Source organism: Suillus subaureus, assembly GCF_016647635.1.
Source record: "Suillus subaureus strain MN1 chromosome Unknown BJ212scaffold_3, whole genome shotgun sequence".
NCBI classification, from domain to species: Eukaryota; Fungi; Basidiomycota; class Agaricomycetes; order Boletales; family Suillaceae; genus Suillus; species Suillus subaureus.
In genome coordinates this window covers 438,867-451,075 of record NW_024538559.1, presented here as the reverse complement: position 1 = coordinate 451,075, position 12,209 = coordinate 438,867, and the positions used below count along the sequence as shown (strand labels likewise).

The 12,209-nt window shown below is 43.2% G+C and overlaps 4 protein-coding genes across 4 annotated transcripts; 2 read left to right on the top strand and 2 right to left on the bottom strand.

Annotated features, from left to right (window-relative positions):
* Positions 1-1,527: 1,527 nt before the first annotated feature.
* On the bottom strand, positions 1,528-2,158 carry BJ212DRAFT_1475763 (uncharacterized protein; the record flags this gene model as incomplete). The annotated part of the gene is made up of 2 exons (XM_041339282.1): positions 1,528-1,546; positions 1,602-2,158. 2 exons carry the CDS (start codon positions 2,156-2,158, stop codon positions 1,528-1,530), a joined length of 576 nt encoding a protein of 191 aa, XP_041198179.1.
* A 146-nt stretch (positions 2,159-2,304) lies between these two features.
* On the bottom strand, positions 2,305-3,133 carry BJ212DRAFT_1475762 (uncharacterized protein; the record flags this gene model as incomplete). The annotated part of the gene is made up of 4 exons (XM_041339281.1): positions 2,305-2,519; positions 2,580-2,683; positions 2,731-2,859; positions 2,907-3,133. The coding sequence occupies 4 exons, from the start codon at positions 3,131-3,133 to the stop codon at positions 2,305-2,307; spliced, it is 675 nt and encodes a 224-aa protein (XP_041198178.1).
* Positions 3,134-7,044: 3,911 nt separating this feature from the next.
* On the top strand, positions 7,045-8,835 carry BJ212DRAFT_1475761 (uncharacterized protein; the record flags this gene model as incomplete). The annotated part of the gene is made up of 6 exons (XM_041339280.1): positions 7,045-7,125; positions 7,192-7,335; positions 7,405-7,574; positions 7,619-7,765; positions 7,816-8,389; positions 8,722-8,835. 6 exons carry the CDS (start codon positions 7,045-7,047, stop codon positions 8,833-8,835), a joined length of 1,230 nt encoding a protein of 409 aa, XP_041198177.1.
* Positions 8,836-10,929: 2,094 nt separating this feature from the next.
* On the top strand, positions 10,930-11,181 carry BJ212DRAFT_1251453 (uncharacterized protein; the record flags this gene model as incomplete). The annotated part of the gene is made up of 1 exon (XM_041329716.1): positions 10,930-11,181. A coding segment is annotated over one exon (252 nt), but the record flags the coding sequence as incomplete, so codon positions are not given.
* Between the last annotated feature and the right edge of the window lie 1,028 nt (positions 11,182-12,209).

The following is a 12,209-nucleotide window of genomic DNA, read 5'->3' as shown; positions in this document are numbered from 1 at the left end:
TAGCAAATGCGGTTACCGCCGTGACCACCCCCTTTCAATTCTAGTGATCCGTAACTGAGGGAAAAGGTGAGCAATGGAAGTGCGCTATAATTACGTTTGGTGTACCCTGTTATTGCTTCATTTGATGTATAGCACACTTGCCCTGTAATGCAGAGTTAAGTGAAGCCATTCTCCAGATAGAACAACTCTGACCTCACTTTTATGGAAAGAACTGAAGGTCCAGTGACATAATTAGTCTGGCTCACATGATTTGCAATGCTACAGTGCATCTGAAGTATGGAAGGAGGAGTATGAAAGCATGCTATTCCATCAGGACATCACCTGGATGCACTCTGCATGCAACTTCACTGTTGATGTTTCATCTGTGACAGGGTACTTTTTCAGGCTATACTGTCATTATAATGCATTAATGTAGGCTAGTTACAAGGCTGTTGTATTGCATTACCTGCCTTTGAACTCTGCTTGCAATGCATTAAGTTACACTCACTGCTGGAATATGTCTGCAACTTTACTTTATATAGCTATGCACCTTTGATATCCTTACCTTTTGTGCCTGTCTTTTGTTTTCTCCACCACCCATCATACTTACTTTTACATTCAGCTCTTTTTCGGCTCACAACATTCGCACTTGTCTGCAGCAGTAATATCACAACTTGTTCCTGTACCACACCATCTACCTTCCACCATGTCTCCCATGCTTCAAGTTTTTCAGCACTCCCTGCTTCCACCTGTGGCCATTCAAACAACATCACCTGAGCCAGGGGAAATGGATGCTGTGTGCATCCATCTTTCAGTGGTTATCTTATCCTTTAACTGCTCATCATTTAGCTTCCTGTTATTTGACAACTGAATAAGCATGCCTGTGTTTGCCTTTCCCAAGAATCCATGAACCTTTTGCCCATCCCAGGCAGGGCCTCCTTATTTGTGGTTGCAAACTCTTGAGGATGATTTGCAGCAGTGGGCCGAGATTCCAACTCTGGGACAGGTATGTATCAATATCACATGCCTCATAAACATTGCTGAATTGCATCTTTGCAGTCCTTGTACTGTTGCCACTCAGCAATCTTTGCTCTGCATTTGCTACCAACAGTGGTCATTGATGCTATTTTACTGGCACTCTGTGAACTATTGTGGACTACATAGCATTGCAACTGGGATGACTAGTGCTCCCTTTCATACTTATACTTGTAAAAAGGCTGCCTGTATTCATGTAGAGGTCATCAAATCCAGTGCATTGCTTCCTTGAAGCCAACAAAAGTAAAATGTCCCCAACCATCTCATCATCTCAAGTCCTTTTTCAAAACATCATGCTAACAAAAATGTACTCAATTCAAAACACATCCCTGTCAGATTCACATGCCAGCCTTACATGTCGAGCAAGTGAAAACAACTGTCTTATCATTTCAAGTCTTTCTTTGAAACATTGTGCCAACAAAATCTAATCTACTTGATTTGAAACACATTCCCTGTCAGACTCATGTGCCAGCCTTACATATCAAGTGCCACCAAGTGAAAACAAATATCTATTCAAGTGTGTTTCTGTTTCCTGTTGTAAAAGTCCAGTGAGTAATGAGGGAAATATATAGAAATAACAGTCTTACTTCCTGGACTGCTGGCCTGTGCCAGTGGCACCAGCCTTCCATTGCTTGTTGTTTTCTTTATCAATAGAGATAGTAGGTGGGTTCACACATGCACTTGATGAACTGATGGCATTAAGAACATGCTCGCATGTGGATGGAACATGGCAGTGTGTTGTTTGACATGGACCTTCCTCTTCTACACCAGTAAGACAGTCAATTGTGTTAGAATCTGTCATGTTGACACTGGAGGTGCTTGTGAGGGGTGTAGCAGGTGGCAAACAACCAGCATGAGAGAGTGGTATGTTACCAGGCATGGCCATATCACCTGAGAACGCAGGTAAGAGATGGTCTGTTGGTTCATGAGTAATGGATGGGGAATATTGATAATTGAATGAATCAGAGGAGTTGTCCATGAAGCTGAAGTTGAGATCCTCAAGACCATATATTGGACCAATGGCTGTGAATGGATCATAAGGCGCCTGCAGTAGGCTTGTGAGTAAATCATCAAGATGAGTAATATCCAAGTTAGAGATGTCGAACTGGTTGAAAGTGTGGGGGATAATATTATTGTCAGGCATGATTGATGCTACAGTAGTGGTCTGAGCAGCTGCCACACATACTGGTGATAAGCTGACCATAGACCTTTGGTTATCCTATGCAAGTTTGAAGATAATGCATTAGCAGTGAGAATTCAAGAAATGATTAATGCATTACTTACCATGACTCAGTCAAACTTAAAAAGGCTGTCCAGCCCCAGTCCAATATCGTCCATAACCCCAAGCTCTTCATTCTCCTTAACATTTCCCTCTTCCTCAGCAGAATTTTCCTCCTCCTCATCCTTGCTACCCTCCTCAAAAATATTATCTGGGTTGTTGGCCACTTCATCTGCAGTGGTACCTGCATCCAGTGTTGGAGCTACTAACATTTTGTCATCATGAGCTAATGGAACAAGGTAAGCAACTCATCACTATTGACATGTAATAATTGATAGATGCTTACCCAGTGCCAATTTGATGAAATTGGCATAGGCTGCCTGGACTTTGCTGAACCCAGCATATTCAGCCAAAAACTCATCTCCCATCTCCGTCTCTCCAAGGTGATAGCTGTGTTATCAGTAAGTGAATAGTTTTCAGCATGTGCAAATACATACTCAAGAATTACTATGTCACCTGTGGCTGGGTTCTGTCCTCCAGCAATACAACTGAACTTAAGTCCACCTGTCTTGTAGGACAGGTGGCAGAAGATACAATCAAGATGTGCCCTGAGTTCATTGAAGGCTCTGCATTTGTAGGTGAGAACAAGTTTCCAATATGAATCAGGACATACCTGATCTTTTCCTCTTGTCCAAGATCCTGAACAACACTGGCTCTTGCTAGCTCACATTTTTCTTTCCAGTTTGTAAGAGCTTCCTGGTGCTTTTCTTGGACCTCAGCTCTGATGCTATCATCTTCAGTGGCATACTTGGTCTGAGTAAGGTCTTTCCATCTTGCAAGCTTTTTGCCATGTGTAGAAATACCCTCAGCCTTGATCGCCACATCTGCTTCCCCCTTCATGTGTTCATTGTAGAAAATCTGTGAGTATACTTCTACTTCTTGTGGAGCTTGCCCTATCACCTCATCACCTCTGCTCAGAGTTTTGCTGAGGTCAAGTGCTCCTTTTAATCCACCTGATCAGGCCAAACATGCAACATTCATCTGCCATCTATACCATGTTTGGATCATCTGAAAGACCATGCAGGTTAGTATTGTGCAGTGGATTTTATGTGTTGAATACTTACTAGCTTATGCTTAGCCTTGACTCTGGTTAGTTCTTCTGTCTCATTCTTTGTGAGGTCTCCCTCTACAGGGATATTGTTCTTAGAACACTTGTGCTTTGGCCATCATGTCTCGAATGCATTCCATGTGTCAGTAAAGAATGGTTTGTACACTTTTGTCTTTTGACACTTGATGTACTGACTGAATCTACCTAACAGGAATTCAGATTGTTCTGTGTTAGCCCAAGGCTTAGGCCCACAATGACAACCCATCAATGAGTAGATGAGGGGGATGTATAGCAGATGATAGACCATAGTTACTAGGAAGGTGAAAATAAATTATTCATCTTAAAAGGCCAGTTCTTGGTCAAACTACTCTGTTCCCTGTTCAGTGGCCAAGCCAGAGTTACATTTTTTTTCCAGTCCACCTGAATGATTGTGTGAGTTTTGCAACATGTTGTCTAGGGGAGTTCAATGGCATCAATATATGAATTCAATAATAGCCCTGGTTAGGCTCACTGGGGCAATTTCTTTTACTATTACATACAAGTGCTCCATTCACCTTCAGATGGTTTCTTCCATAAATTGTGCTACATTAAGAGTCTCATGTCTGTATACTATGTTTGCTGTGGTATTTGCCTCCAGTGACCACAAGAGCATTAATGAAATAGATACCATCTTCAGATGGTGTGTTTTTATTGCCAAAAATGAAGACAGACAGGAGGATCTCTAATGCCATCTTCTGGATCAAGAGACATGGGCACCAGTCCATCCATCCTCTAAAACATTTTTCTTGGTTCTGAAGCATAAGGATTAGCATTTTGAATACCCACAACACCATGAAAAGGTTATATAGAGACCATGGTGGTAAAAGAACAGGAGTATAGTTAGGAGAGAAATGTGTGATCACACATGGCATTCAGGAGACAGGCATTGCAAAAGGTAGCGTGTGATTATAAAAGGAGCAGTAGAGACACAGAGATAAGCAAACAATGCATGCAAATAAGAGACTGCCGAGCACGAGTCAGGTGGAGCACATGCAGGGGAGTCACATGAATTGATTCCATGAGATCACCTTATAAGTTAGAAATGACCTAGGCCAGCACATTTGAGGGTGCATTTTGACCAGGGTTGAATGCCAAACCTACACAAATGAATAAGATGTGCTTCATTTCAGTTCAGGTGCAAGAGCCTGTAAAACTAGGCACTTACAATGTGTCACAAGCCTAATGATAGTAAGGGTGTCATCCAGATGCATATCAAGTACAGCAGGCTCCAAGACTAGGACAGTACCATCATCATGTCCTTCATCTTAGGAGGCAGGCAAAACAGTGCATAGAGGACTCTGTGATCCCTGTGCTGTGTGTCAGTGAGAAAGAGGTGGGACCTATAGGAACACACCAAGAATGATATCCATCACTGTGTCCTTTATCCTAGGAGGCAGGTGAAACAGTGTATGGAGGACTCTGCAATCCCTGTGCTGTGTGTCAGTGGGAAAGAGGTGGGACCCATGGGAACACACCAAGGATGATAATCATCACCATGTCCTTCATCTTAAGTAGTATGACTGAGTTTGAATATCTTCTTTGCTGCAGGGTGTGCAGCATTGATTTGATGGAGAATCTGGTTACCATCATTTTGTTAGCCTATACATGTTAAGAACCATGTTGCTCAAGGGGGAGAGAGACTGACTCAGAGGGGCTTGGCCTCAGCTCGTATGCTGTGCCCCTTACCTGAGTATGTGCCCTTCATTTCATATGAGGTCTGATGATGGTCCGATGAAGTCCGGAGGACTTCCAGAGGAGTGCGGGAGAGTTCCGGAGGAACACAGGAAGTGCTCAGGAGAGTTCCCACTGCAAGGTAATACTTCTACAGGAAACAGGATGGAAGGATAGGAGATCTGAAGGTCCGGAGGACTGGAGGACAGGATGATGGAGGACAGAAGGACAGGATGTCTGAAGGACAGGAGGATAGGATGTCTGAGGGTTAGGAGGATGGAACATCCGAAGGACAGGATGCCTGGAGGTATGAGGGACAGGAGGTCCGGAGGTCTGGAAGGAATAGGGGCTACATCGGATGAAGTCCGATGTAGAAACAAGCAGGGGTAGACTACCCTAAGGTAGAGTTGGAGAGACAGGAAGTGGACCAAAGTCCAGAAAGAGGGTAAGTGCTGGAAAGGCGGAGCTCTGGCCTAGGGAATCAATCCCTAGGCCTGATGGGTAGGACAGACTTAGGTGGACCAAAGTCTGAGAGAGGATTGGGCAAGTCTAAGTTGATATTCAAACTAAGGAACTACAGGAGTATCTACAGGGGTTATATACTGAACGATATCTGAGGGGATCAGTAAGCAAAGGAGCAAGGCTATGTATGAGCATGTGGAAACACATTAGTAAGTAAGACAGAACATAAGTAAATGAACTCGGAGATGAAGACTTGTACAAGGATCAATAAGCAAGATGGAAGAAGAGGTAACTGAAAGCCAGAAAGCAGAGAATGCCTAAATGGGGATAGGCGCAGGATATCAGACAGAGGGTGGGAATAGGTCCGGAGCTAATATCTGGAGGTCCAGAGATCTGGGGATCTGGAAGACAAGGTGGATACAGGACCGGGATATGAGAAAGTGGATAGAGTCCGGAATCTGAGACAAGGTGAAGTCCAGATGTCTTGCTGGATGGAGTGTGCATAGGGTGGATGGGACAGGGAGGTATGGATCAGGCTAGCAGTGGAGATCCGATGGTCCAGAGCTCAGGGGTAAATCCAGAGCGTAGTCAATCCTGCTAAGGTGTGGAGCACAGTGGAAGGGGATCTGGGAATGAGCTGGATATGAAGTGGGGTCCAGATGTAGGCTCGGAAGGCGTGGGAATATGATGGAATATGGGTCCAGATTGTGGGATATGACAATACAGCTATATATCACTCAGACATATTGACAGCAGGAGATGACAGTAGTAGAGGCACACTGTATGCCACCCATTGGATTTGTAATGCATCTCAAGCCTGGCTTGAGGTCATTGAAGACATGTTCAAATAATATTGGTGATAGCTATAGCACATTTGAATGAGATCGTTCAAGTTCATTAATTACATAACATCAACAGTTCATTACCTGTACCTATACTTAGTACTTACTGTTCTCACTGTTTGCAATGGCACTCGGGAATCTTTTGGATGCTCTACTATGTCAGTGTATCCTAGTAAGTCCATCACATTCATAGTGAATTCATACTACTAATACTTATTGAGGGCATTGTACCCGCCTTGCAGAATGACCAAGTCATGGGCTAGCATTGTCTTGTGTCACTCTTCCTGCACTATCCAATTTTGTGTTCTGGGACAATCACCACTGTCTCAACTACATACAGTAAGCAACCGAACTGTTGCAATGTTTGTATGAGATTGACTACTCTGGCTATATCATTACAGGGATGGCAGCTATGAAAATGTGGATGAGAGCAATATTATAGCCCTACATCCAGGCTACAATAGTTGTACTACATTGAAGATGTGAAAACATTTCCTTAAAAGGATATAAGCAATTTACTACATGGTATGCATTGCAATGGTTTTGTTGCTGATATTTGTAAATATTGAAATCTTATCAATAGACATCAGTTATGTTATTTAGTATGTCTTATAATGTTATGTGACATGTAAAAGGGTCAATATGATATAAACAAAGCCAAATGTTGAACTTTCTCAACATTCATCATCATGAAAGCCCTCTCTACTGACCAAACCAACCAAATCCTTTTTTATCTTGATTTTAACCAATCTACAAGGGAGAACTCACATGTGACTAGTGTACACCATAGTATCATTATCAGAACTCACTCTGAACTTCATTCTGACCTTCAAAAGTCCTCTGGTGAAGCCCCCAAATGTGGGTGGTTGAATATTAACCTCATTACCTCTAGCACCAAGGAGATGGGTCCAGGGTCTCAATGGGATACTTTGGATGATCACTTTGGTGATTGGAACTGGAAGAAGATAGTTGGACTTGGTGTGTGACAAGTGAATGACTTCATACTTTCATTGCCTCACTTTTTCACAGGCATAACATTACTCTGAAAGATGGACAAGGCTCAGGAGGAGAAAGAAGCTCATGTAATGGCTTTTGAGGAGCTTGATGGCACTTTGCAACCTGGGGCATCAGATCCCTGGAAATTGGAGATTGAGTATTGGGAACACAATCCCAATGACTCTTTTGTTACTAACCCATTCAAGCTGAAGGTCACTCATAAGTGTGCCGGACATTTACATTCCTTATTCAATTACTGAGATATAGACAAACAGCTATTAGCCAAGCTGCTGTTCAACTGAAACTTGCAGAAATGGAAGCTCATGATCTACAGTTAGGTGTCAACATATCTCTCCACCCTGACATCTCACCCAGCATGTTTATTGCATCTGGCATTGATCTTGAAAGTGAACAGTATGTAGTTTATTTACTATGATCTGGGTACCTCACTTATTTGTTTGAAGGTGTCATTTGCAGGCAGATATGGCTCACCTTGGTTTGCACCCCACAGACACACAGAAGGCTACCACACAGCATCAGCAGAACTCTCTACAGTGCAAGATTAATGCGTGGAGGCACATTCAGGCCCTCTATACCCCCGCAGTCCAACTGCTACACTCATATTCATCCCAATCTTCCCTGGACCCCATTACACCAGAAGACATAAAACTCTACTTGCCATTGACTATGTGTGTCAGATCTATGCATTGTGATACTCATCTTCAGACCACTGAATGGGAACTCCATTTTTCTCAGGCTGGGGATGCACTGGAGGAGCTAAGGCAGAGCCTCCACCTATGTGACTATATGTACACATTTAAAAGAGATTGGATATGTGGTCAGAGCACAAATACTTGGGCTCAAAATGCTTTCACTCACATAGTTTCAAAGGTATCAGCTGCTGCTGATAAGTATTGTGCTGCTCATGGAGCACTTTTGGCCCTCACTCCCTTGCTCCAAATGATCAGCTGGAACTTCAAGTACAAGGAACTCAACAAGAAGGATGATATGCATAGGATGTCAGCACTCACAAAAGGTGTAAGTGAAGGGAGATGACAATTATCATGGATTTGGTTAGTAGAAGGAGTCAGAGACGATCAGGATGAGATGATACAAGATAGTAAGTTTGCACTTGAGCCTCAAACAAACCATGGGTACTGATGTAGTTTACAGGTCTTAGAGTCAAGTGGTATAAGGCTTGGGCATGATCCATGTGATGGGTGGAAGAAGTCAAATTGCTCCATGAGGAGATGTGAAGGGTTCTTCAATTTCTTAGGTGGCATGCAGCATGGTGGCACAAGAAAGGCCATGAACACACACTTAATGCTGCTACTGACCATGAGGGTTTGGTTGCCTATGTGTGTTGCCAGGCTCAACTTAGGCACAATCTCACTGACCATTTTGAGAAAATGTGGATAGTGCATCTTTCAGCTACTGCAGGCAGCCCAGTTGGGAAAGAGGATGAGGAAGGAACAGGCAACTAGCATTGTATGACAAGTGAAGAGCTGTATGTATAGTAGAGAACACATCCAATAACAGTCTCTAACTCAATGTCAGACTTGGTTGTATAAGACTATGGACAGTCTAAGCCTAGGGTAGAGCTGTGAGCACCATTTATGCCATGGCCTCCTGCAAGGCAAACAAACATGGTACGAACACAGAGGAACTTGGCAGCACATCTTGTTATTATCATGAATTAATGCATTCATTTGCCTTGTAGTTACACTAGTTAATGCACTACATGTGTCTTGTAACCATCAGGTATAATGCATTACTACCCCAGGATGTTGTGACTTTTTGATGAGTGAATACAGTGAAGGCATTGTATGTCACAATTGAGAATTTACAGAAATACCTCATGAATGTGAATTACTGAGTTTTATAAGACAATGGTATTGAAATTAGCAGCAAGTGCTTTCTGGAAATGAGGAGACAAATTCCCTGCCACATGCTTAGTCACATCATTGGTGGCAGATTGACCATGAAAAACACAACTCTCCAGGAGTAAAGGTGCATGAGTTGGTGGCAACAGACCTATATGAGCAAGGGCAACTTTCCTACTCTGTGTTTCAAGTTATTTTGTTATTGTCAGGATCCATGTACATTCTTGTACTCCCTGAAACACACCTGAATGATGGTTGACACCACTAGCACAAGGAGTGAAGTTTTGAAGTTCCTCATGCCAGAGTCATGTTCTGTACTTTCCCTTTCTTTCTGGTTACCTTTGTTCATATCATTTCATTGTTTCACACTTTCAAAGTTACCTCATTGCAGTATACTTCAACATTGCCTTGATGCCACTGCAATGCCCCCTTTGTTTCATTGCTGCATTCTACAGGAACACTTTGACTTGACTTGCTCCAGTAAAATGTTCATGTATAGTCATTGAACTTAACAGAATACACCCAGATTCTTAGAAGTCTATCAGTTTGATCATTGTCTCAATCAACCTATTTTCTTTGATCTATTCACTTCCTCATTAAATTCATATGGTTCTCACTGCCTCCAATGATGTTGGTGTGAGTTTTCCTATTTCTCCATGTGTATCTAAAGTATAAGTATTTAACATTTGAGGCCAGGATGCAACTGAGATCATTGACTTGAGTGATGATCTGATGATCACACATGAGCCTCTTATATTTCACAACTGCCAGAGCAAGATTGCACAGAATGGCTGCCCCAGTTGGACAAGGAGCTCTCATGTGCTTCTATGCTCAGTCTCTGCATAGTAGTTTATATCAAGAGTTTCCATCAGTGAGCTGTAATCTGACTGCTTGATGCCCTGCAACTGAGGGCACCAAGCATTCTCTTGGTTAGGTCACACATGTCATTGTGATCCATAGACTTTGGCTCAACCTCTTTTTTATATCATATATGGCTCAGTTCATTGACCTCCTGCTTGCGGGGTCGGGGGAAAACAATAATACACAAAGTAGAGATGGTGTCATTGAGTTCTTCCTTCATCAGGGTCAGTGGCACAGATTAGTAAGAGTTTTTGAATGGAGAAATATCTTCAGGAAGTGAAGATTGAATCTTGATAACCTTCCTCTGTTGCAACACAAGTGGATGTCCATGAGTTTTGCAACTGATGACTGTCACCTCTTCCACCTTGTGGAGAACATATTTCCTTGTAGTCAATGACCAATCACCATGACTATACAAAATCCAATCCTTGTTGAAAAAGAGAACTGCCAAAAAAGAGGCAAGAAATTCTTGTGAAATTCACCCTCATCCACCACCCTGCCAGATGTAGATGGACCGGAAACATCTGATGAGTACATGATGGTGAGAAATGGATTACAATACCACAGGAACATGGTGATTACCTTCTTGACAATTAGGATTGTTGGCAAATTACTGCCATTCTGCCATTTGCTGTAGCAGAACTTGGCAGAAGTACAAAAGGTACCAGAGGATGCATGAGACAAATGTATGAATAACTGTATAGTTGTCAATGCAGATCCTTTCTGTATCTACCCAGTAAATAAACATTAGTGCTATGTGTTTATCCATGGCTAAGTCTAGAGGGCGCCCTCTTCCCAAGGTTGTTGAAGACAATTGAAAAGAGGGCATAAGTGTTGGTTGCAAACCTCCACATCTATCATCAATGCCACCATCCCTTTGCTAAAGGTCAAGCTGATAGTCTTTTGTGGTGGGAAAATCTCCCAATTAGTGTGGAGGAGTATCCACTCAAAGCACTCATGATCACTCTTCTTTCCATTGTCCCACATGCAGGTGACATTGAGCAGCTGTTCTTAGACATCGGCAGCACTCAATCAGTGAAGTGCTGCAATCTTTCAGCTACAACCTTCAAAACAATTGCAAAAATCCATGCAAACCTTCACTTCCACAGTGTCATATCCCACAATCTGGACCCATGTTCCATCATATTCCCACGCCTTCCGAGCCTACATCCAGACCACACTTCATATCCAACTCATTCCCAGATCCCCTTCTGCTGTGTGCTCCACACCTCAGCAGGATTGACTATGCTCAGGATTTACCCCTGAGCTCTGGACCATCGGATCTCCACTGCTAGCCTGAACCATAACCCCCTGTCCCATCCACCCTATGTACACTCCATCCAGCAAGACATCTGGACTTCACTTCATCTCAGTTTCTGGACTCTATCCACCTTCTCATATCCCGGTCCTGGATCCACCTTGTCTTCTGGATCCCCAGATCTCTGGACCTCCAGATATTAACTCCGGACCTATTCCTACCCTCTGTCCAATATCCAGCGCCTATCCCCATTTAGGCATTCTCTGCTTTCTGGCTTTCAGTTACCTCTTCTTCCGTCTTGCTTATTGATCCTTGTACAAGTCTTCATCTCCGAGCTCATTTACTTATGTTCCATCTTACTTACTAATGTGTTTCCACATGCTCATACATAGCCTTGCTCCTTTGCTTACTGATCCCCTCAGATAGTCTCCAGTATATAACTCCTGTAGATACTCCTGTAGTTTCCTTAGTTTGAATATCAACTTAGACTTGCTCAATCCTCTCTTGGACTTTGGTCCACCTAAGTCTGTCCTACCCATCAGGCCTAGGGATTGATTCCCTAGGCCGGAGCTCCACCTTTCTGGCACTTACCCTCTTTCCAGACTTAGGTCCAATCCCTGTCTCTCCAACTCTACCTTAGGATAGTCTACCTCTGTTTGTTTCTACATTGGACAAAGTCCGATGTAGCTCCTATTCCTTCTGGACCTCTGGACCTCTGGACCTCCTGTCCTTTGGATGTTCCGCCCTCCATACCTTCAGACGTTCCATCCTCCTAACCCTTGGACATCCTGTCCTCCTGTCCTTTGGACATCCTGCCCTCTGTACCTTTGGACATCCTGTCCTCTGGACCTTCGGA